Here is a 22,845-nt window from a genome sequence, read left to right as displayed (position 1 = left end):
GTCTCACCTGAGGTGAAGATGAGGGTAACACCACAGATTGCCTGAGCCATGTAAGTTCACAGTATCAGTTTCATTATTTTGAGTGAATTATCTGGTTGGATTGGTCTTCTGTACAGGAAAAGTATCAAGCATGATGTTAAGGGTCCCAGGAAGATTTCTGTGCCTCATCTCTTGTCCTCTATCTTGCCATTACCTGATGCCCAAACATTCCCAGCCATCCCTTCAGTTCAAGCTTTGAACCTGTTAAAATGTAAACAGTCCTAGAAAGATAACATGGTAAGCATGATCAATCATTTGCATCTTAGGTTGCAGGAGTCATTTCTGAGAATAGGTTAGATGGAAAAGAAACAAAGAAAAAAATGGGTAGCATACTTTGAAAGAGTCTTTGGCAATGGAGGACATACTAGGTGAGGCCAAGCTGGATGAATGAGGTCTGAAGCCCCCTTGTTTCATCAGGAATGATGATGACACTGTTATATTTGGCTTGGAGAAGAAAAGAAATGGCTAGGGTCATGGCTGTCTGCAGTGTGGAGTAATGCATGTGGAAAAAGTCAACTTACTCAGCATTACTTCAGAGGATAGAACAAGGATAACAGTGGGATTGATAAGCAGGCAGACTTTGAATCAGTAGAGAAGAGCAGTTTTTCACAATGGAAGTTGAGAAATAGTCCTGTGGGACCCTGAGTTCCCTGCTCTGGCAGTGCAAGGACAAGGGCTAGAGGCCTATTGGGAATGCTTGCTTTGGGTGGGGGTAGACCAGCTGACCAGGTAGCCTCTCTCTTCCAACACTAGTTTCTCCAGTACTCTGGCCCTGGATCTCTACAGAGGAATGGGAAGGAGGCATCACTGAAATGGCAAAAAGTTAATAACATGGAGATCAAATGTACCAAGAGCATACCACTGTTGCCTTTACAGCTTTTCCTACAGTTTACCAAAACACTCAACGTGCTTGTGTGGATGCAAGCTGAGATGCCAACATCATTCAACTGTGCCTTGTCTTTGAACTGTTCTCTCCTACCATTCTCCCCTCTCAGGGAGTTCTTCTTTGGGTTGGTCTTCAAGATCTGCCCATTTGGAAACTCAAATCTTCATGGCCTGTATTTGTGGTCACATCAAACCCATGTGCCCCAGTTTCTTTGTGCTTCTTATATGAATCTGAGCTTTGTTTCCTTGGGTCATAAAGGTTGTGAGGGTCTGGGGACAGCTGTAATCTAAACTAGTTAGGAGTTGGCAGTTTCAGTGTGGGTATGAGTTCTACTCAAAAAACCACAATCTCATTTGGTAACTTGAAAAGCATTCACTTTTTATGTGAGATTTTTTTTTACTTGCCTGGCTTTTCACACCTCTTACCATTCAGAGAAGATAGAAGAATCCATAGGGAACACTTCTGTCCCTAGTGAAACTAGAATTGCAAGGCCCCAAGGAGGGAGATGAGGGATTGCTAGAAAAGTGTTTGTTGCCCCCTGTAAATTGATAACTAGGAGTCCCCAGCCCCCTCATACAGCTGAACAAGCTGCTGGAACAGAATGAAGTAAAGGAAGTAGCTCTTTGTAGAACGTCTAGCCCGGCATGCATTTATTCCACCTGAACTCCGGCCTATTCTGGAGAAATCTGACCTCCCCCACAGTCAGTGCAGCCCTCCTCCTTCTACAAGATTGGAAATGTGGAGTTGAAGGGAGCCATGAGCACTGTGAAGAAAACTTAGTTCTGAAGTGAATTCTGATTGAGCCTTCAAGGAAATAATCTGTAGGCATAGACAGATGTTTTGGGGAGCCATTGGTATCTGAACTGCAGCCTTCAGTAAGAATCGTCTGGGACAAGATTCCATCTTGATCTTCTTACAGGACAGCACTTGATTGCCCCACCCTTAGTGTGTATCACAGATACTCTACACGTCTAATTTGGCTCATGAGCTGCATATGAACTTGTGAATGGCTCCTCAGGGAGACTTATTTCCAGTCTTTTCAAGCTGGTTAATGATGGCATTTTTCCTGTCACTTCTTGGGCAGATGGATGATTAGGGGGCTGAAGGGAGCACACCACAAGAAGTATAGGAACCTTCAGGAAAGACCAGAGCAAGAGGGTAAGGGATAGGGCATGCAGAACTGAGCCAAGAGCCGCCAGGTGGGGAACAAGGAAAAGTGTTGTTGGCAGACGTCCATGGGCCCTGAACTAGCAATACCAAAGTAAAGACCCTGTACAGGGGACTGATCTCTAGTCAGCTCCACACCTGTCCCTGGAATGTGGGGCTCCCCAGCTCCTCCCCCCTCTGTTTGCTTTCTTTTTTCAGAAGGACCTCTGTGATCAGGTCCCCTCTTTGGCAGTTCTGAAACACCTGGAATGGTGGGAAGGGGGCCTTTGACGTCAGTGGGGAGGTTGTCTACTCAGGTGTAGCTAATTTCCTCAATGTGGGGTTTTGTTTCTAAACCTGGGTAGGCTGCCTCACAGCCCATCAATAAGTGTGTATATGTGTGTGTGTGTGTGTACTCGTGTGTTTATGGGGGGAAGGTACACAAACCTGGGACAGGCTGGGGGCGGGGGAGGGGGAGTGATGCTTGACCCATCATACCACAAAGCCAAACAAAACATGTTTAGATTGGGCCCCCCTCCTCAAACTCCAGCCCACCAGACCCCACAGCCCCACGGGATGTGGGAGGGTCACCTTTCCTAATATATAGACCTCAAGTCCTTTCTGCAGGCAGTGGTTAGGTCATGCCCTTCTTGCTCTGAGCGGGTCCCGTGGTGAGTCCTCAGGACCCCTGTCAGCATAAGTCAGAAGGAGGAAAGGTCTGAAGATTTCCACAGAACCAGAAAGATAGCATCTAGTATTGGGCTGTGCAGAAACTTCTGTCGAGATGGCAATATTGTCCCCTAGTCTGTGCCCTGGCTGTACAGGGAACTAAGGGAGTTTACTGAGATTGGAAGACAAATTGGCCCCCTGAGGAGACAACACTTAGATGATTGCTTTAAAGGCAAGTACTGGAGCAAATTTCTAATGAGAGGAGCAACTGAGGGAGGACAGGGAAGCTCCTACTACACGATCTCTGGCTCTGTCCCTTTAAAGGAAACCTGCCTGATCAAACCAGGTGGGGGAACCATGGTAGCCAGAGCCAGTCTTCCTCAGGGAATGTAGAAAGAATCTTTTGTCAGGAAGGCCAGAGTGAGAGTAAGCTGCAGAAAGAACATTTGTCTTTCCTCTCCCTCCTCTTCCATGATACCCTTTCTCAACTGGAAGACGTGTGCCAGGCATAGGGTCAGGGAATGCAAAGTGAACTTACAGAGGGTCAGCAAGAGGATGGGCAGGAGGGCTCCAGGAAGTGAGGGGCTTTGGGTTTAGGGATCAGTCCAGCATCCGGAGTTGAGGACCAGAAACGCCACCCAATCGGAAAAAAACTTCTTCGCACATCCTGATGGTCTAGATTCCTCCAGCCCTGTGCAGGAAACCAGAAAGAGCCCAGGTAAGAGGTCTTGTGGGGGAGAACTGAACCATAGACCAACCCCCCCAGCCAACAGGACCATCTGACTTTTCAAAGGAAGAGAAAAAAAAGAAAAGCTGATGTTTTTCTGTTCCTTTCATCTGTTGAGCTATGGTGTCTGGGGAAGCTAGTCCTAAAACAGGGAACATTACAGAGAACTCTAGAGAGAATTTAGATTCTGGAAGCTTCAAAGCCCTTACCTTGTAGATAAAGAAATCATGGTTTTCCAAGGACCTGTCCAGGTGATAAAAGAGCCTGGACACAAGTCCAGGGGTCCTAACTCACAGATCTGAGCTCTTCTTGCTCACCTGGTGATGGAACCAAGTTAATCCATCAGCCCTCAAATCTCCTTACCGCACTTGCTGCCCACTGGGTGAGTCTTCACACTATTTGTCATCCTTTCCACAATTTTGTGACCCACAACTCTAACATAGGATGGTTCCCAGGGCAGCACCACATGGAGTTGAACTGTGGGAGGCTAATGCACTGAATTTGAAAACTTTCTTCTTAGGAGTCATTACCTGCTGCTTCCAGGGTGGAGGTACCTGGTCCAGGCATCTTAGCCTTTCCGCTCAAGTCCTGTACCCCTTCCTCAGACGTGCCAATAGAGCTAGACCATCTCAGCATCTACAAACCTCTTAACATCCCCGCTTAACAACCTATCTCTTTGGTGCCCCTCTCTTACACAGCCATCTTAGATTACTATAGACATATTCTGTGTAGCTACAGAGAGTAGATGTTTCTGGAATATTCCAGGATATTGAAGTTATCTGATCAGAGAATGGACAACCTTGTATGGTATGTGATCTCCTCCAAAACTGGCACCAAAGGATGTGAGGTTTGGTGAATTTGCTGAGGGAAGGCTGTCCTGTGAGGCTTGAAAGGGCCTGTGGCCAGGCATCTCCTGGGTAGCAACACCCTGGCCTTGACACACCCCTTCTCTCAAGACATAGATGCTTGTACGGTATCTACACCTTCCTTTAAGGCTGGGGGAGAGGGGAGTAAGTTTACCTTCAAGTGCCAACTCTAATTAGTATTGGTTGTCTGAGCATTGTGTTAAGAAGGAGTCTGAGGCTGTTTTGGAACTTACTGGGAGAGAGTGCTATCACTAATTAGCTATGTTTGCCATAGATAATGGAGAGGAAGGGGGCGGGGAAGAGGAGGTAAGGAAAAGGAATATGGAAACATGGCTACCAGAGAAGAAGCTGGTGTACAATGGCCCACAACTTTCCTTGGCCTTTTATTGGGTGTCACAGATGTAATGATACACAGGTGGTTTGGAGTGGGGTTTGGGGGAGGTAACTCTTGTTTTGGGGAGGGGTGACAAATGGGTCTTAATGATGGGTCCCAGATGCTCCATATGTTGAACATTGCAAGCAATGTATGGATGGCATCGATCCACCTGCAAGAGACAGTAACATCTGTTCAAAATCTGAGGAAGAAAACTTATAGAAAGAATTTAGGCATGGGCCTGTCCAAATAAAGATTGATTTTCAGTAAGATGGACTAGATCAGTTTTCCTCTTCTGAACGATGTCATACATGGTTCGGGTTTGTTTAGTTCCTCTCAAAGAAAATGCACTAGGTTTCAAAATTGTATTTGACAGGTCGGGTCCTCTACAAAATCTCTTTTAACCCTGGTATTTGAATGGCTGATGTTTTCTGGACATTCAACGTCAGTAAAGGCAGAAGTACTATGGGGCACTACCCTCCAGGAGCCGCGTTTCTGAACAGATACCATGCCTCATAATTGTGCTTTCTTTCTGTGAGTCAACGGGAGGAAGGGGCTGCTGGACCCCTGCCTATAAAAACACAGGATGGTGGCAGTCCTCGAGGGCAAGGGCCATACCCCTGAAATGGCAGTGGGAAGCCACATGCATTGGGACACTTAATAAGGCTCTTCAGGGAAGGAGAGCCATGACTCCTTCACCAGGTGGGCAGGCCAAGGAGTTACTGAGCCACTAAGGTTTACCCATGGGCTATCAAGGACTGAGCTTTCCGATCGTGGGCCACAGCTCATGCCACGCTGGGCCCACAGAGCCCCCACTGGCCCTCTAAGGACCCAGGTGGGCCTGGTGGGCCCCAAGTCCATGGGGGCAGGCCCTCTGGCCATAAACAGCATTATCTGTTCACTGCACCATGCCACACACTATTTTCCATGTGTGCCATGATGTTAGGGGGAGAAAAGTTGAAAGAACCCCAAAAAGTAAGTTATTATGAACAAAATTATTCTTGGGCTGTAGAACACCCAGCCCCACCTCTGAAGCGCTTAGGGATTTGTGGCCCCCCAGAATGGACTATGTAATATATAGTTTCCCATAGCCCATGGAGCATGATCTCTGTCTTCAGTGGTCTGTTCTCCTGTCTCCTTACCTGAGTTCTCCCAGCCACCCTCGCGGGATTCCTGGGTTTCTGGTTGGTTGGTCACAGATGGTCAAGCATTGTATGACCATCTGTAAACTTCCTTTCTTTTATCCAAGTGCCACTGAAAATAATCAGCTCTTATCCTGTAAGCTGCAAAACCCTACTCGACTCAGCCATTACCTTGGTCAACCAATGAAAGGCTCTCACCTTTATTTCAGTATTTATCAAATATTTAACAATGACAATGAGATGTATTATTCTTAAAAATAGCTCAAATCCTGCAATAGCCAATGATTGTTCCTTATAGCATTCAGAAACTAAAATGTGTAGTATAATTATCCCTCATTAATTTATTCAGCAAATACTTCCAAGTGCCTACAGAATACCGGGCTTATGCCGGGTGCTGGGGAAACCAAGGTAATCGGGTGTAACCCGGGCTGCCGAGGGCTTCACCATCCTGTGGAGGTGACAGACAAGAACACATAATTGACACTTGGCAAGGTAAGAGTCAGTGCGGGCTGGTGTAAAATGCCAGGTGTGCACCGGGACAGGGAGTCCTCCTGCCCTCCTGCCTGCAGCCGCCCGAGGGCAGTGGCCTCACCGGAAAGGGATCTGACATGTGAGCGCTGCAAAATTATTTTCCCGAGCCTCTTGCAAGCATTGTCTCATCTTCATAACAACATGAGGAAGAAACGGAGGGTGTCCCTCCAAAATAACTGCCATCGTTCTATAGATGGAGTTCACAAGGGCTGCCGACGGGCGTCTGTGTATTTCTGAGAGCCATGCATGCAGTGGGGAAGCGTCAGTGAAAACAGCATGTGGAGATGAATGACTCTGGTTCTTGGCCAGAGTTACTGCTGCTTTCTTGTTTCCCCACCACACCGATGGAACATTTATTTCTAGAACATTTGAAAGATGTGTTCAGGATATTCTTGAAATCGCCTTTATCCATTAGGAAAGTCTTGAGCATCTGTCCCAAAGGTAGCGGTAAACGGCTCTCATCTTAGCTTTTAAGTATTTTCACCGCCTCAGGAAATTTGTGGCCTTATCTCCAGTTCTTCGTGGCATCTGCTCCCACTTTACCTTCTCAGCCATTGGCCGGCACGTCGGGTGGGGCCGCTGCCCTCCAGGTAGTGCCCCCCACTTCAGTCATACCCACAGGAGAGCCGGGACCAACCCCGTGTCAGACCCTATTTGGTGCCACCTCCCCAAAGAAAGACCAAAAACAGCGTTCAAGGGAAAGAAAGATACTTTTTGCTTTTGCTTTTTGTGGCTGGGACATCAACCCCAGGAACATACAGTAATATGGGCCCAGCCCCCACTTTCCTGGGCCCTGAGCAGGTAGCAGAATCTGGGGTGCTAACAGTGAAGGGCCAGGGCATGGAAGGTGGGCCAGGCCTCCTGCCACCAGTTCCAGAGCCTCTGATTGGATGTCAGGAGACCTGGGAGCAACTCCGGGCTGTGCCATGATTCATGAGCTGTATGACTCAGTTGATTTTTCGGGACACAGGAGGTAGACTGTGATCTTGTAATTTCGTGCAATTCTCAGTCTAGGAGGCTAAGGTCAGAATATTGCTGTGCCCGGCGGGGGGTGGCTGGGGTAGCTGACGCTCGGCATGTGAGAAACGAGAAGCAGCGGGCCAGCAGCGGTGCCCTTCCAGCCTGGCAGATGAGCACTTGGGATTGGCGTTCCGGCAGAATGCCCCGCTGTGTCGGACGATGCATGCTACCCCCTCAGTCCTCGTTCCCCCGCACAAAACCTGTCTGCCAAGGTGTCCGAGGGCAGGCTGATGTTCCAGGTGTCTCTGAAGCACGGGATCAGGGGGCTCCTCCAGGTCTTTGAGTAGTTCCCCACTAGAGAAATAGGGCAGACTGGCTCATCTGTCTCTTGACATGTTTACGTGTCTATGACACGGTTTCTGCAGGGAAAGGAAGCGCGCGTTTTAACGGGGGGAATGGAGAAGCTGGAGGCTCGACAGCGACACAGATGTGATTCCTACCTGCAGCTTCAGAGCCACTGTTCCTGCCTTTCCAGCTTCTGCGCGTGACATTACCCCCCCCCCCCCCCCGCTTGGCTCTCACCGGGTGCAGACCTGGGCGGACACTAACCTGTCTTGCTTTGTCCCCGGCCTAGGTGGCAGTAGGGAGCAGCCAGCCACAGCAAGCCCCAAGGCCGATGAGGGCTCGGAGGCCGTGCCCCCCAAGCCCAGGAGCGTGTTCCACATCGAGTGGTCATCCATTCGGAGGAGGAGCAAAGGTGGGTGCTGCTCCCCTTCACTCTCGGGACCTCAATTGACTCATCTCTAGAATGGGGACAGTGGCAGAACCTACTTCATAGGGCAGTAGGGAGAGCCACGCGGGCCAGGCTCATTTTTATCACACCCAACCTCTGACCACAGCCATGGCCCCGTTGTCTGGACCCTCCGGGGGGTGCGGGTGGGGGGATGCTGGAGCTGGGTCAGGCAGCCGACTCAGGAGGTCTCCAATTTGACTGCATATTGGAATCACCTGCATCCCATCCCTGGAGACACTAATCTAATTCATCTGGGGAGAAGCCTGGGTGGGCATAAGGATCTTCCAAAGCTCCCCATGAGATTCTAATTTTTGCCAGGCCACAAACCACCGGTCCATTTACAAGTCGAGAGGTGAAAGTTCTCGCCTACAGTGGTGGTCAAGATGTCAAGGCCAAGGAAAGAGCGGGAGAACCATGGAAGGGAGGGGACTCCCACAGGCCAAGAGGGGCAGCCAAAAATGAGCAGGTGGGGAAGCCAGGGAGGAGCCAGGGGCACGGGGAGGGACGCAAGAGGAGTCCTCCTTCCTCCCCAATCAGATGCAAAAGTAGCCACGTGAAGAGCCAGGGCAGAGGGGTAATCTAATTCTGCCCCTCAAGTCCCAGGGAGGGGAACCGAGTCACACAGCTGGCAAGGGACAAGGGGCAGGGGGAGGACTGGTTAGTGTCCTTTTTACAACATCACATGCTTCCCAGAAGATGTGTTCGTGACATTCTTGCTCCAGTTCATCTAAGCTTCATCGTTTCTCACCAAAAGTGGCCGACCCAAAGAAACGGGCCTGGGGGCTGTGGGAAAACACAGTGGAGGTGGAGGTGGAAAGGGCGTTGAGACATCTGGCCCAGGGGTTTGTATTTGACAGAGGCCACCAGCATGGCAAGAAGAAAGTGTGGCTTTCCTCAAAAGGTTAACAATCCCCTTCCAAACGTCCTTCGTCCCAGGGGTTGGGGGCTGGGGGTAGGGAGGCCCTTTCAGGGAGTGCAAAGGAGCCTGGGACATGGATCAGTGGAACTGCTCAACAGCAGACCCGGGGCAGCTTCACGCACAGGAAACGGCTCCATCAGGACGCCACGCACACTGGCCTCAACATCTAGAGGAATCTTTGCTCCTACTCTTTCTTTCAAATCTTCCAAAATTAATTTTTCCTGCATAGTGTAACTTCCCAACCATACTGGTATTTGCAGCCCCGTCCCTTCAAAAATGGACGTTTTTGTGCCATTCATGCGCCGTTGTTGCCACTGATGCATCTTAAGTACCCTGCAAGCTCATGAATGCCGTGGGAAGAGCCAATTCAGTCTGCAAATACCCGGTGTTCAGAGCCCAGCCTGCCATCCTCAAACTTGACCACGAGAGGGAACCAAAGTACCAAGACCGGAACTTCCAAAGTTCTTTTAGGATGCATAAAACCCTACTAAAATTGGTCATCTTTAAAAATAAATGATCTGGTAATAAGAAAAATATGTTTACAGCAACGTTACAAGAGTTTTCTAGAATTACAAGATCATGCCAAAATCTGTTTCAAGGAATGACGTGGACATCACTCGTCTTAATCCACCCAGCAGTTGCAGCTAAAATACCTGAAATTCCCAGATATATGTCCAAAACAAGAGACCAGAACAGCCTGCAGTCATCCAGTTGAAGTCACAGTCAAATTCAAACCCAGACCTTACATGGCTCAGGCAGCTTAATACTTTAGGAGAAATAACGTCCAAGTTTTCCTTTCTTGTACACTTACAAGTTTGTGCAGAGAAAGAACCCTAGATTTGGGGATCACGGCCAAGGCACTATTTCTTCATCTAAAAAATACAGGGATTGAGCTAAATCAGAGGCTCTTCACTAAAGGTCAGTCGAGTCTCTGAACTCCCTAAATTCCTGTAAAATGTCCTGTTTACATGTGGATGTACATTTTTTACCCAAAGTGAGAGTCCAAATGGGTTCTTGACCAATAAAAATTAAAAGGTGCCTTCCAGCTGCAAGACATTGCAGTTCTGGGCTTCCTCAAGTGGAATAGGAAATATTGAATATATCAACTCAACTGCAAGAAATTTGCTGCTAACGTGCCTGGGTAGAGCTGTCCTAATTGATGATGTGCTCTCCTTCAACTCCAGTGTTTGGAAAAGGCGACCACCAGGAGAGACAAACCAAAGACCCTTCTCCCTATCAGTACCGGAAGCCTGCGGTTGAGCTGCTGGTGAGTCAGAAGTGGCCCGAATCAGGCAGTGTCCTGAGCCACAGAGCCTGCAGCAGATTAGGGAGCGGACGTCCAGAAAAGACGCCCTCTGATATAGGCAAACTTTGCTTGAATTCATATATCCAGAAACATAATTACCTGGGATAAAAATGCCTATTTTTCATAGTCTACTTTGTAAAATTTCATATTCCTTTTATTTGAATTAGTTATTATCTGTCTTCCTCTAAATCTGGCATTCAAGCATTTAGGAAACAAGCTGGTGCCAATTTTCAAACACAGAATATTTACGTGTTTAATTTTATGGACAGTTAAATTTTAAAGACGAGACATGCTGGGGGTGGGGAATAATTTCTTCTGGAAAGAGTGCGGTATAGAGGTAGTCATGGTTGAAATAAAGAGTCTAAAGATCTGTGGTTAAATATCAATTCTACTGTTTGACCTTGACCTTTGCCAGTGAGAATGCCCCATCCATGCTGGAGCCCTCATCCCCAGGATGAGGATAAATACGGTGTCTTGTACTGCAAGGTTGTTGCCCATAGTCAACGAGGTAACACGTCAGACAAGACAAAAGGTATTTCTAAATACCAAATAAAAACGTTAACTTGGTCCCCGAACTAGCACAAATGTGGCTTCTCAGCGTGGGAAGCGCAGGGTGTGGGACCTCCTTGTCTTGCCCCTGGACAGGATCTGGACACCATGGAGGACAGCGCTGAGATAAAAGCGGAAGCGAACACTTCCATGGCTTCCTGGATTCAGAGTCACCTGACTGCCCACGGGAAGAGGGTCAGCAGAGCCCTCAGTTACATCACAGGGGAGATGAAGGAGTGCGGCGAGGGGCTTAAAGGTAAAGGTCCTGCGAGCGAAGCCCTTGACCCTGCCCCTAGAGTGTCACTTCCAAGCGTCCCCAGCAGGCACCATGTGCCGCAGTTCTTGGTAGATTAGACTGAGTACCGTTTCTATGGTCGCTCAGAAGGAATAGGAGTTTTGTTGTGACGGCAGACATGCAGACTCTTGGGAGGTGAATACGATCTGTGTCAGTGTGCGAGCCCTCATTTCCAAACCGAGCAGCCGTGCTCTCACACATGTCCCATCGGGCATTTAGGCCTGGGATTCTAGAGTCACCATTCCAAAAAAAAAAAAAGCCTGTCCTATGGATGACTGTTGGGAGAACTATGTCTCCTAGTCCAGTAAGTTCTCTCTCGCAGTCCTCCCAGAGCCCAGGCCGTGGCTTTGACACCCTCAGTGCAGCAAGAGAATTTTCTCTTTGGATGTGTCTTCTTGAAAATTCATGCCGCTCTCACAGGGGGACAGATAGCTCAGGGTACCTCATCCCCACTGCTTGAAAAACAATGTAAAGACCACAACCAGCTGGCGATGGGTCTGAAGAGTTTTCTGGACCGTCAAATGCCCTCTTGGGTTCCTGGTTTATCCCCCTCTGTGGCAGGTGACGGTAGGGCCCTGCGAACCCACTTTGGACACAGAGCTTCCCGCACCTTCCACCCACCCACCTGAGTCCCACGCAGGACCGGCACACCTGAACATTGACTCCCTGCCCTGGTTCCATTTCAGACAAATCCCCAGTGTTCCAGTTCCTCGACTGGGTCTTGCGGGGCACGTCGCAGGTGATGTTTGTGAACAACCCCCTCAGCGGCATCCTCATTGTGCTTGGCCTCTTCGTCCAGAACCCCTGGTGGGCCATCTCGGGCTGCTTGGGCACTGTTGTGTCCACTTTGACAGCCCTCATCCTGAGCCAGGACAGGTAAATTCCAGGAGACCCAGGGCCCAAGCATGAAGCCAGAGGTCGCTTCCTGCAGGGACCCTATGCCACCTTCCCATCGCCTTGCTGCTGGCCTCCAAGCTCAGACACTGTTCAGACTAAGGACACTAATAACTAACAACAGCCACTCCTTCATTATTTGGTAACAGCTCCACATCGCCCAGGGGAACGCGAAGGGCTGATGTCTTCCCTTCCCATTCCCAGTGGGGCCATCTGCTGGAAGGTGTGTGCAGTCGGGCCCCAGCTGAGAAAAATCTGGGTCAGAAGGGAAGTCAAGAAGGTAGTGCCCCTCCCGAGGCCCTGGGGGGCCCCTGCTACCCCAGCCCTCCTCCATCCCTCCAGGTCGGCCATCGCGGCAGGACTCCACGGCTACAACGGGGTGCTGGTGGGGCTGCTGATGGCCGTGTTCTCAGACAAAGGCAACTATTACTGGTGGCTTCTGCTCCCCGTCATCATGATGTCCATGTCGTGGTAAGTTTTCTCCTGAGGCTGCGGGTGCAGTCAAGGGCTGCCAGCCTTTCCACCCCAGCTCCCTGTCTGTCTAAACTCAACTTTAAGGGGGCATGGACTTCGCACATCAGAAGCATCCACTGGAAATAATTATTAGTGTCATACGGTGACAGAACCATGCTAGGTTATCTGTGGACAATATCTCAGTACCTACCAGCCTCCACTCTTCTTTTTGTAAGATCTAAAAGGGTTTCTGGTCCTACTCAGCCAGAGCACAGAGAAAGGAACTGAGGCCCATATATAGCTGAAGAGCCATACCACAGCATCCTATCCATTTCTAGAAACCTTCTCATCCTCCTGCTGCCCCCCACCCAGCTTTCCCCCATCCTCGGGACCCCTGACAAGCCTGGAACAACCTCCTAGTGCAGGCTGAAGGACCAGCCACTGAGCAGAGCCCTTAGAGGGTCAGGGCTCAGCTCCCCTTCCCCTCCAGAAATCAGCCATGGGGCATTCTGGGCAGGAGGCTTGGTGCTCTCAGCTGCTCAACAAACATTTGTGGAAGGAAGGAAGGACTACAATTCTGCTCCTGTCACTCCCCCACTCTCCTCATGCCTGAGCATGGAGCTGCATGACTTTTCAAGGAGCTTCTATGACTCTTTGCCTTAGGTCTTCCCCCAGAAAGCTCTCTTTCTAAAGCTGAGCTTGGGCGTCTACCCTATCACCGCACCAGGCCCAGGGAGGAGGCCATGGGAAGATGTGCTCAGGGGCCAGTCAGGCTCAGAGAACATACCCAGCAGGCTGCTTTTCCTTGGGAAAGTGCTCCTGTTCAGCCTAGTATCAGGGCCTGAACTTCTTGAACAGTCCCCTGTGCTTCTGCCACAGCCCCATCCTCTCCAGTGCCCTGGGGACCATCTTCAGCAAGTGGGACCTCCCGGTCTTCACGCTGCCCTTCAACATAGCCGTGACCCTCTACCTGGCGGCCACCGGCCACTACAACCTCTTCTTCCCCACGACGCTGCTGCAGCCTGCGTCCTCCACACCCAACATCACCTGGTCAGAGGTCCAAGTGCCCTTGGTAAGTGTCTGGGAAGGCAGAAGGGCAGCGTCTGTCCAAACGCCATGTTAATGTGGCATTTACTGCAGCCTCCATGGGTAATGCCTATTAACAACCGCACAATGTGAGGCACTTGGCATGCAGTCTCTCTTTAGCCACCATCCTTTTCCTTCCTCTCCGTAAGAGCTAACAGGACCATTTTTGGTCCCACGCTGTCCTAGCACAGAGGAAGAAACTGAGGCCTGAGGTCACACACCTAATCAGTGAAGAGCGGAGTCGAGATTAGCACTCCGACCTCCTACTGCTACACCTGGGTTCTTTCCTTTTTCCTTTTGGAAAAAAATCTTTTTGATGCTTTTCTCCAATTTTCCTCCAGCTTACACTGTATATTTTCTTCCATCAGTCTCACTGAATCACTAAAGACATACACATTACAAGACCACCTGTGGGCTAACGAAGTCTCTGTTGCAACCTCCAGAATGGATTGCATTCGCTCTCTGAGGCATGGTCACACCATAAAGCACAGGTGTTCCTCCATTAAGAAAGTCTAGATATTAGAGCTTTTAACATTTTTTTGCAAGTATTTTGTATATAACGCTGGCCTCTGGAAGTCTGCCAAGATAATTAATAAGACACGTTTTAGCTGAGGTTCTCCTGCTTTCCATTACACTAGACTACCCTCCATGGTCTGGGGCTCGCTCTGGAACTTTGCTATTGATGAGTCATCATCTAACCACGAAACCACTTGGGCTTGTTGAAAGAACTTTCAGAAATAACAATGACTCATTTCCTGTAGCATTTCATAGAATACGGCAGCATGGTAGAAAGGCCCTGCATTTGCACTAAGAAACATTATTTAGGATGAGAAATAATAATAATAATAATACATTATTTAGGAAGAGAAATATTCGTGTTGGCCTCATCCTTGTGTGTGTGTGTGTGTGTGTGTGTGTGTGAGGACCTTTGTGAACCAGATGTGAGAAGAGGTTGGTAACTTACTCCTTAGGCTTCCCTTTCATGGTATGTACCCCACCAATCAGTTTTGAAGGCACAGTTGCTCTAACCGGCTGGCTATGGGGAGATGGTGTTAGAAAGGGCAAGTTGAAGATATTATGCATTCTCCATGCCACATTTTCATTGGAAAAGATACCTAGGAATTTTGTAGAAATGAAAAACAATTAGGGAATCCCGTACAAATATTTTAGAACCCCAAAGTTCCAGAAAAGAAAAATTCAGTTTTTGGTGGTTGCCTTTTAAGAAGTAACTCTAGCCAATTAAATGGATTATGATAATGACTAATATGTTTTGTCTTTTTGACCACTCATGAGAGCGTTGAGTGTTGGGGAAACAAGTAAATGTCAGAAGGAGGGTCTAAAACTCCCAACAGTGTTGAAGCCCCATGGGTTCCTCTGCCCTCTGGTCCCCGGAGGGCCCCCTAGATGGTGTCACCAGCTGGGACTACACTGCCCAGCACCGCTGCCTCAGTATGGAGCTCTCCCGCCCGCACCCGCACCCACATGGTAATGCCAGAGCCCCCACCCTGTTCCCTGTTCCTGGGGTCACAGGAGATTGAGTCTGGAGGGTTAGCCCACTAAGCCACCCCACGGGCTCCTGCAATGTCTTCCTGTCTCCGCATACCTCCAGGGGCAGAGTCTTCTCGGAAGGCAACGGGCTGAGAGAAGAGCTGCTTCCTTGTAATCTATAGATACCCTGGCCCAGGACTCTGCTTCTTCTCAGCTCACTGCCCAAGGGGTGAGACGAACCCCAGTGTACCCTGCATGGCCACTCCCTTATGCACTTTCCTAACTCAAGGGCCTTTGGCCAACCTTCCAAACCATGGGACCCAACCCCAGTCGCTGGGGAAGGCTGCATGCCCAGGATGCTTTTCTTGAACTCCAGAGCACGTGTGCAAGCGCCCACAGGCAGTGGATCCTGCCTCCTCAAGCCCCTCACATTGGCAGACAGGCCCCGCTTCCCTGAGCTACGTGGAGGCCTGACGCAAGCTGGGCGCTCATCTGTCGGTCACCATTTCATTGGCTTATCAACCAAAAGAGCAGAGACCATACTACCTCCCCGGAGACTCTCCTGTGAGTCCAGCTGCTCACCCAGACCAGACTAACATGACCACAGCCCAGACACTTTATTCTTGGAAACACAAAAGACCATTTTTTCATAGCATATTCAGGCTTCTAGTCATAATTTTAGGGTTTTTTTAAAAAACATTACAAGAGAGTTTTTAAACCCCAACCTTGATCAGACATCTCCTCATTTTAAGTTTCTAGTTTCTCTTCAGTGGGGATTCAGTGCCTTACACTCATGTTTCTAAATAAAGGAAACTTAACATCTTAAACTATTGTTCTAAGAACTCAAGATTAAAACAGAAAAGCTTGTGTTCCTTTCAGAGTTCATCTATTTGGATACAAATATCTTGGAAACCTGCTGCAGGATGTTAGGGTAGAGGCTTTGGCACAAATCTTTTCCAGCCGAGGTTCCAGTTGTCTCCGGTCTCCCTCTGTAACCGCCCGTGATCCTCTGCCCCCACAGCTTCTGAGAGCCATCCCTGTAGGAATCGGCCAGGTCTACGGCTGCAACAACCCCTGGACCGGAGGCATTTTCCTCGTAGCTCTGTTCATCTCGTCCCCTCTCATCTGCTTGCACGCTGCGATCGGCTCCACTGTGGGGATGTTAGCAGGTTAGTCTCATCACTTCTCCCTTACTAATGGGCCATAAGGATGTTAGTGTCTGGAGTCAGCTCCAAAGAAAATGGTGACACGTGTCTTCAATACCCGTGGCCCCCCGACCCCTGCTGATGCCCGCCAACTTTCGCTCCTTCCATTACACCCCGTTTCCCCACTTCGGGTGCGAGTGCCCTCCTGCTTCTGTGAGCAAAAGCTGCCCTCCAGAAAGGCTGTGGTGTTAGCCGTTTACACCTTAGTATAAATTTAAAGTCTGAGAGAGGTTAATTACAGGCATGTTTGTGTTTTACGTCTTATCTCAAGAGATGATACTCCAGTAGAGAACATTAAGATATCAATGAAGAAGGAGAAGTCCTCTTTCTTGGCAGGGGAGGGAAGTTCTCTGGACTGCTTCAAAAGGCCGCAGAGTCCTCACTCCAAAAGCTCTCTTCTACCATAACAGCTACACCACTAGCACTCATGTGGCTCTATGGCCATTTCTTCCCTTTAGTTATTTTTTTCACTGAATAAGATCAGAAGTTCTTTTTTATAAATGCCTAAGAGAATGGCTGGTCTGAGCTTTGAGCACTATGGTGGTTTTGGGGGCCAGCAGGAGAGCCCCACGAGACCGCCCCCGCCAAACTCAACACCGCTGCCTGTCTTCTCTCGTAGCCCTCACCATCGCGACGCCCTTGGACTCCATCTACTTCGGCCTGGGCGGCTTCAACAGCACGCTGGCCTGCATCGCCATAGGGGGCATGTTCTACGTCCTGACCTGGCAGACGCATGTCCTGGCCGTCGCCTGCGGTAAGGACCGCCACCACGTCCCTTTGCCCCTTGCACGCCCCCTTGCCTGTCCCTGTAGGGAAAACCGCACTGAAAGCCCTGTGGATCCTCCACAGATAAATGGGAGGATTGTTTGCTTCATAAAAGGCTTTTTATCTAAAACTGTTTTTGAATGGTTGCTTAATGATTCACGCAGTAAAAATTATTTTCATGGAACACAAAGCGCTCAGCCACATGAAGACAGAATTTTGAGCTGGTGGTTGTTTGGTTGTTGCTCCTGGGCTGTCTCTGTGATTGCCACTCTCCTGGCTGGTGATTGAAGCTAACCGACAGAGCAACTCTTCCACATATTAATCTTTATATAGAGAATTGGGTGATTTACATCAGTTACAGCAATTAACCTTAAGCACCCAAACACTAATCATAGGACCTTCAAATAATGCTTACGTTGTAGAAATGCTGAAGGGTGTGGGTACTCAGTGACTCTCTAATAAAGATTTGCTGTTGTTAATATCCTAGGGACAATTAGGATGCTTTCAGTTGAGAAACAGGATTCAAAAGCAAAGCCCGATTCCACTGGCTCATTTTCCCAGAGCCTCCTCACCTCTTACTGGCACTTGGCTCTTCCCAGTGGCCCAGCCTGGCCGTCCCTCTGCGGGCAGAGCCTGGAAGACGAGGCAGTGGGCCTATGTGGTCTTCCTCAAGCTTACAGGTTGCTGCTCCTCACTGGAAACCCATATTCTGTTAATAACTTGGGATGAAATATTCCAGCAGGGAGTCCTGGGATCCACTTGGCCTTGGCCATGTAGTAAAATTTTCATGTATGGTTTATGCTGCTAAGTGTTCCTTTGCTAGAATGCAAGGTGGTGGGACCCAAGAGAACCATAACGGCTCCATTCTGGCCCTTTTTAACAAAGTTCATCTTCCGCCTTAGGGGTGCTGGCATTTGCCTGGAATTTAACACATTTCAAAGCTGTCAAGTAATAGAAACATAACTCAAGTTTTATTTCATTGGCCAGATAGCATTTGTGGCCTAAATGTCTCGGGGGATAACGTGCAGGCTGAGCTTGAGGCACCGGTAGTCACTGGACTGTGTCTTGGTTCTCTTTGCAGCCCTGTTTGCGGCCTACCTGGGCGCCGCCCTGGCTAACGTGCTCTCCGTGGTGAGTCTAAGAACGTGCCACAACTCCCTTCCTGCTGTTCCTTCCGCTCCCCGAAGCCAGTGGGAACCTCTCCCCCGGGAACCCTTCCCCAATTCTTCCCTCTCGTCTCACATCACACTGCCCGCCTTGGCACCTGCCAGACAGAAGGAGCTGGGTCTCAAAAGTTTCAGTGTCAACTGTTGGCCCAATCAGATCCCATTAGCCTTGGGCCCATGGAGCTTCTTATAGAAGGACAATTTGACAAGCATTATCTTGTAAATTGAATTCTGTCACCTCATCCTCTAGATCCCGTTTTAAATCTTTATTATTTAATGTGTGTGTGTGTAGAGAGCAACTGCCCAACTAGCTTATGGGCCGGTGTACATCTTTGTTCATCCCTTGGCAACTCCGTGCTGAGGGGTCGTGAGGGAAGCCTTCGGGGAAGACAGGGAACCAAGCTGCAGCCATACCTGAGAGAAGGCTGAACTGGTGGCTATGAGCACATGCAGCCATCCAAGAACCCCGTCTTTGTCTGAGCGCTGGTGGGAGGAGGTGTCGGAGTCAGGAGGAGCCGCGTGGCCAGCCCCAGCAGAGGGTTAGGGCCCATGGCCCAGCACAGAGGGCTAGGGGCTCAGCCCACAGTCAATGCCTCCCCCTTTTGGATAAGGTTTCAAGGGCACATTTTATAAAAGCATCCAGGAAAAGTCCCAGTGGTCCTGAAAATGGGGACGAAGGTGGGCATTCTACCCACACCTGCCTAAATCCCTTCTTCACCCTTAGTGAAATTGGGCAGGTTGAACTTAGCTTAGGAAAGAATTTTCTAGGCAAGAGAATTGGCCTTCCCTGATATCATCCTATGTCCCCCAGTGGACTAATCTCCCCCTGGACCCCAGCGAACTGTGTACGTTCCTCTGCTGCAACACTTGGAGTACGGTAGTGACGAGCCTCGTACACATTCTTCCTCGAACACCGTCAGCCCGTGTGCTCCTTCAGAACCGGGGCCCGGTCGTATTCTAATCTTTATCTCTAGTTCCTATTGCAGTACCCAGCACATAACAGGTGCTCAAGAAATGCTAAATGACTGAAACTCTAGGGGAGCAAGCCGCCACCATGGGGGGGCATAAGAGCTGGGGCTGAAGCGTCAGCCATCAGAAACACGGACGGGTAGCAAGAGCACGGAGTATGGGCTCTGTGGCTCCTTGTGCTCCGGGCTTTCACATCCTGCGTGTACCCTTACAGCTGACTGTCCAGGCAGTGACTGGGTGTCACATGCTTTCCTTGGGCAAGGACTAGAAGAGATGCCAAACAGGATCCCAGGCACTTACAGGATGATTGACCCTTTCTTCTGTGTACAGAGAAGTTAGAGGTTATACCACTCAATTTAGGCTTTTTTTTCTTTCCTAAATCAAGGTTATTTTCTGTGTGCCTATGATGTTTAAGACACTGCTGATCACTCTCAAGGATATGAAAAAGTGCAGGCTATTTACTCACTCTGAAGGAATTTCTAATATCCTTGAGGCACAGGATATAAAAATGTCGAGTGACATTTATGAGCCCCTTCAAGCCCTCCACAGACGAGAGCACTTAGGAGCTGCGTTCCTCTGCTTTCTCACCGGCATGCATATCACGGCCTGTGTCTTCCACAGTGCCACCCTCTACTCCACGGTCATGACCACGTGCTGAGGGCTATTTATGGGGTCCTTAGTACGCACGAGGCCCCAACTCTCTGAGTAAACACTGTTATCCCTACTTAACTCCTGAGGAAATAGGTCTCAGACGATTGAAATGCCTTTAGCAAGGTGGTTGGAGCTGAGATGTGGATCTGGGCCCGTGGGACTCTAGACCTACGTCCTTTCCCACTGTGGGACTCCAGGGGGTGCTTCCCAAAACACACTGTGTAGTGTGAGCAGGGCTTTGGGGAGACTCATTGGGTGGAATTCATTATGCTTGAGTATCTTATGGCCACGGTCTGGCTGCCATTGTTCTTCCCCAAGTCCCATCCAGCAGCACCATCTTTGAACACACACATTACGGGCACATGGTATTACCTGAGGTCTTTACTGCTTATAATGAAATGAGGTTGGAGGTGAGGAGGACATGATTTGGTCTGCCTCATAGTTGAGTCTGAAGGCTCCTTGTCAGCAAGCTCTCCACTCAAGTGGTCTCAAGTAAGAGTGGGGAGGCATATCAAAAAGGCTCAGGGCATCTTAAGGAATAAAAAATAGGTCAACACCATGAGAAGGGCAGCTGGGAATGGGAGAGCCCTTAAGAAGAGAAGTAGCTGCCCTCCACTTCCAGGCCCTGGGACTAGGACAGCATGTCTCTGCCCCTCTCCAAATGTCTGTTCTATCTCCCTGTGTCTCTCTGCAGTGCACACAGTCCCCCAGTGGCCACCCAGCACTGGTTGGCTCTCCAGTCCTTTCAGACCAAGAGCTCAGTCTCTCTTAGTTCAAATTCTCAAAAGAGGGATCCAATTCCCAGGCCATCTGCCTGTGGAAGTTGCATTTGAGTCAAGCGCCTTGCTCTGGTCCAATCGGCTGTGACCAGAGAAATATCGTGAACTAAAAAATGGCTGCCAAATCTGCTCCTTCAACAGGGGCTATGGGAGAAGGCAGACAATGGTCATAGGTCCTAGAGTTGGAGGTATAGCCTGGCCAGACAGCCTAAGACAAAACAGGATTTCTACATAAAGCCATATTGTAATAGGGTTTCAATGGCTGCATTATGAAGAATGTGTGTCCACCTGTTACAATGCAGGCAGAGAGCACTGACAGGATTACATTGGCCAAGAATTAAGTATTATTCCTATCATTGCCCATGAAGCATCCTGTCCTCTACCCGGGGCTGTATAGGGTTGGTAAAGGCTGATGAAACAAACACAAGCATGTGATATAACCAAGGCTTCTCTTGTGTCTCACCCCTGCCCCTTGCTCAGTTTGGACTGCCACCATGCACCTGGCCCTTCTGCCTCTCGGCGCTCACCTTCCTGCTCCTAACGACCAACAACCCTGCCATCTATAAGCTTCCGCTCAGCAAAGTCACCTACCCAGAGGCCAACCGCATCTACTACTTATCCCAGGAGAAAAACAGAAGAGCATCAACCATAACAAAGTACCAGGCCTATGATGTCTCCTAGACTGCCTTTTCCAAAACATGTCACTGTACATTCAGCCTTCAGCAGGTTGTCCAGGTCTCCAGGCTGAAGACCATGCAACCTCCCTTTCTGTCTGTTCTGTGATTTTCCCCTTAAGCAAGCCTACACCCTAGTTATTCCCCCACATAAGGACATACGTGTGTAGTCACCATTTAGGGACCTCTCATTTCTAAGATGTACAACACTTATCAAAGATACAGTTAGTTTAGACTTCATACCCATAGCTCACTCCGGAAGAGCTCCCTTTGAGGTGATTTGCCCTCCTCTGCAAAATAAGTCACATCCCTAAAAAGAACTCATCAAGAAGGAGACAGAGATTGGTAGCATGGGCCTCCAACTCAGGCATGTCATGGAGCCATGCACAGTACCACGGAACATGCATCAACCTGGAAGGTGATGGGATGGTTCTGCCCCAGCCCTGCCTCTAGTGAGCTCCTGCCATCTTGAGTGAGCACATCCCTGCTCTCAGCCTTGACTTCCTAGGTTCATGACAGGGAGAGACTCTACAGTTCTCCCACATCAGAAGTGTTGATTCTTCTCTCTCTCTCCCATAAACTGACGAAATCAGCATGACCATCAAGTAATTACTTTGAGTAAGTAATAGATGGAGGGCTTCCCTGGAGAAGAGGCAGGAAAACGTTAATATTCTGAGATTTGTTCTTGAGTCACGAGCAGATACTCTCCAGACTTGGTGTTAGGAAACTAAAGTCACTGGAAATGCCAACATGCCTTCCTTTACAAAATAGAAATATTTCTGGAAAATGTCATAAGATGAAAACTGATCTTTTTCAACATTCAAATCATATTTTAAACCAATGTATTTTCTTTGGTAGTATTCATAAGCATTCTCTTATTAAATGGTTAAGTTCACAAGATGGTATCAGGGTTTTCTTGAAATGCGGTTCACCTACCCTGTTCACACATTGCCCATCTGAGGGGCTTTTCATGGTCAAGCCAGTGTCTGGCTGAGGTGAGGATGGGTTACAAATCATCAGAAGAAGGTCTGATTCACTTACAAAGAGAATTATATAGAAATGACCGCGGTCATTGTTTTTTGAGTAGAAGCACGGGTTATTAACAACACACCTTACTTTTAAGGGCATAGTCTTTTAGTCTTGCATCCCCAAATTACAAACCCAGCCCCTCTTGAATGGCCAGTAACTCTTGTTATTTAGTTGCTCTGGTTACAGCATAGAGCTCCTAACCCTCAGGACCCCTCTGTGGGAAGCCACGTGGCTCAGCCCTCCCACCCCTCCTCCACAGGACAGGGATAAACCTTCCCCAGCACCTCATGGGACAACCCCCATCTTACACTCCCAATTCAGTGTGATGGGGTGAGGATATAAGATGGGGGAAGAAGGCAAGGGGCAGGAGACACACCCTCTATAAATGCAGCTTTAAGGAAATAATTACATTTGACCAAAATCCATCATTTGGAAAAAGCTGGTGTCTATATTTATGTTTTCTTTCCTTGTCTGCCCTGAGATCC

General features: G+C 49.1%; 1 protein-coding gene across 1 annotated transcript in view; it reads left to right on the top strand.

Moving 5' to 3' along the window:
• Positions 1-21,338, top strand: part of LOC116628877 (urea transporter 2) — a 50,469-nt gene extending 29,131 nt beyond the window's left edge. The window contains exons 10-19 of the mRNA XM_032399213.1: positions 7,974-8,096; positions 10,236-10,318; positions 11,003-11,162; positions 11,888-12,077; positions 12,438-12,566; positions 13,428-13,620; positions 16,144-16,291; positions 16,947-17,081; positions 18,174-18,223; positions 21,138-21,338. Coding sequence (XP_032255104.1) covers positions 7,974-8,096; positions 10,236-10,318; positions 11,003-11,162; positions 11,888-12,077; positions 12,438-12,566; positions 13,428-13,620; positions 16,144-16,291; positions 16,947-17,081; positions 18,174-18,223; positions 21,138-21,338 — 1,412 coding nt within the window. The remainder of the gene's footprint in view (positions 1-7,973; positions 8,097-10,235; positions 10,319-11,002; positions 11,163-11,887; positions 12,078-12,437; positions 12,567-13,427; positions 13,621-16,143; positions 16,292-16,946; positions 17,082-18,173; positions 18,224-21,137) is intronic.
• Positions 21,339-22,845: the final 1,507 nt, after the last annotated feature.

This window comes from Phoca vitulina, unplaced genomic scaffold (assembly GCF_004348235.1).
Source record: "Phoca vitulina isolate PV1807 unplaced genomic scaffold, GSC_HSeal_1.0 scaffold140, whole genome shotgun sequence".
In the NCBI taxonomy this organism is placed as follows: Eukaryota; Metazoa; Chordata; class Mammalia; order Carnivora; family Phocidae; genus Phoca; species Phoca vitulina.
The sequence above is the reverse complement of the archived record's forward strand: the minus strand, read 5'-3'. Positions and strand labels throughout refer to the sequence as shown.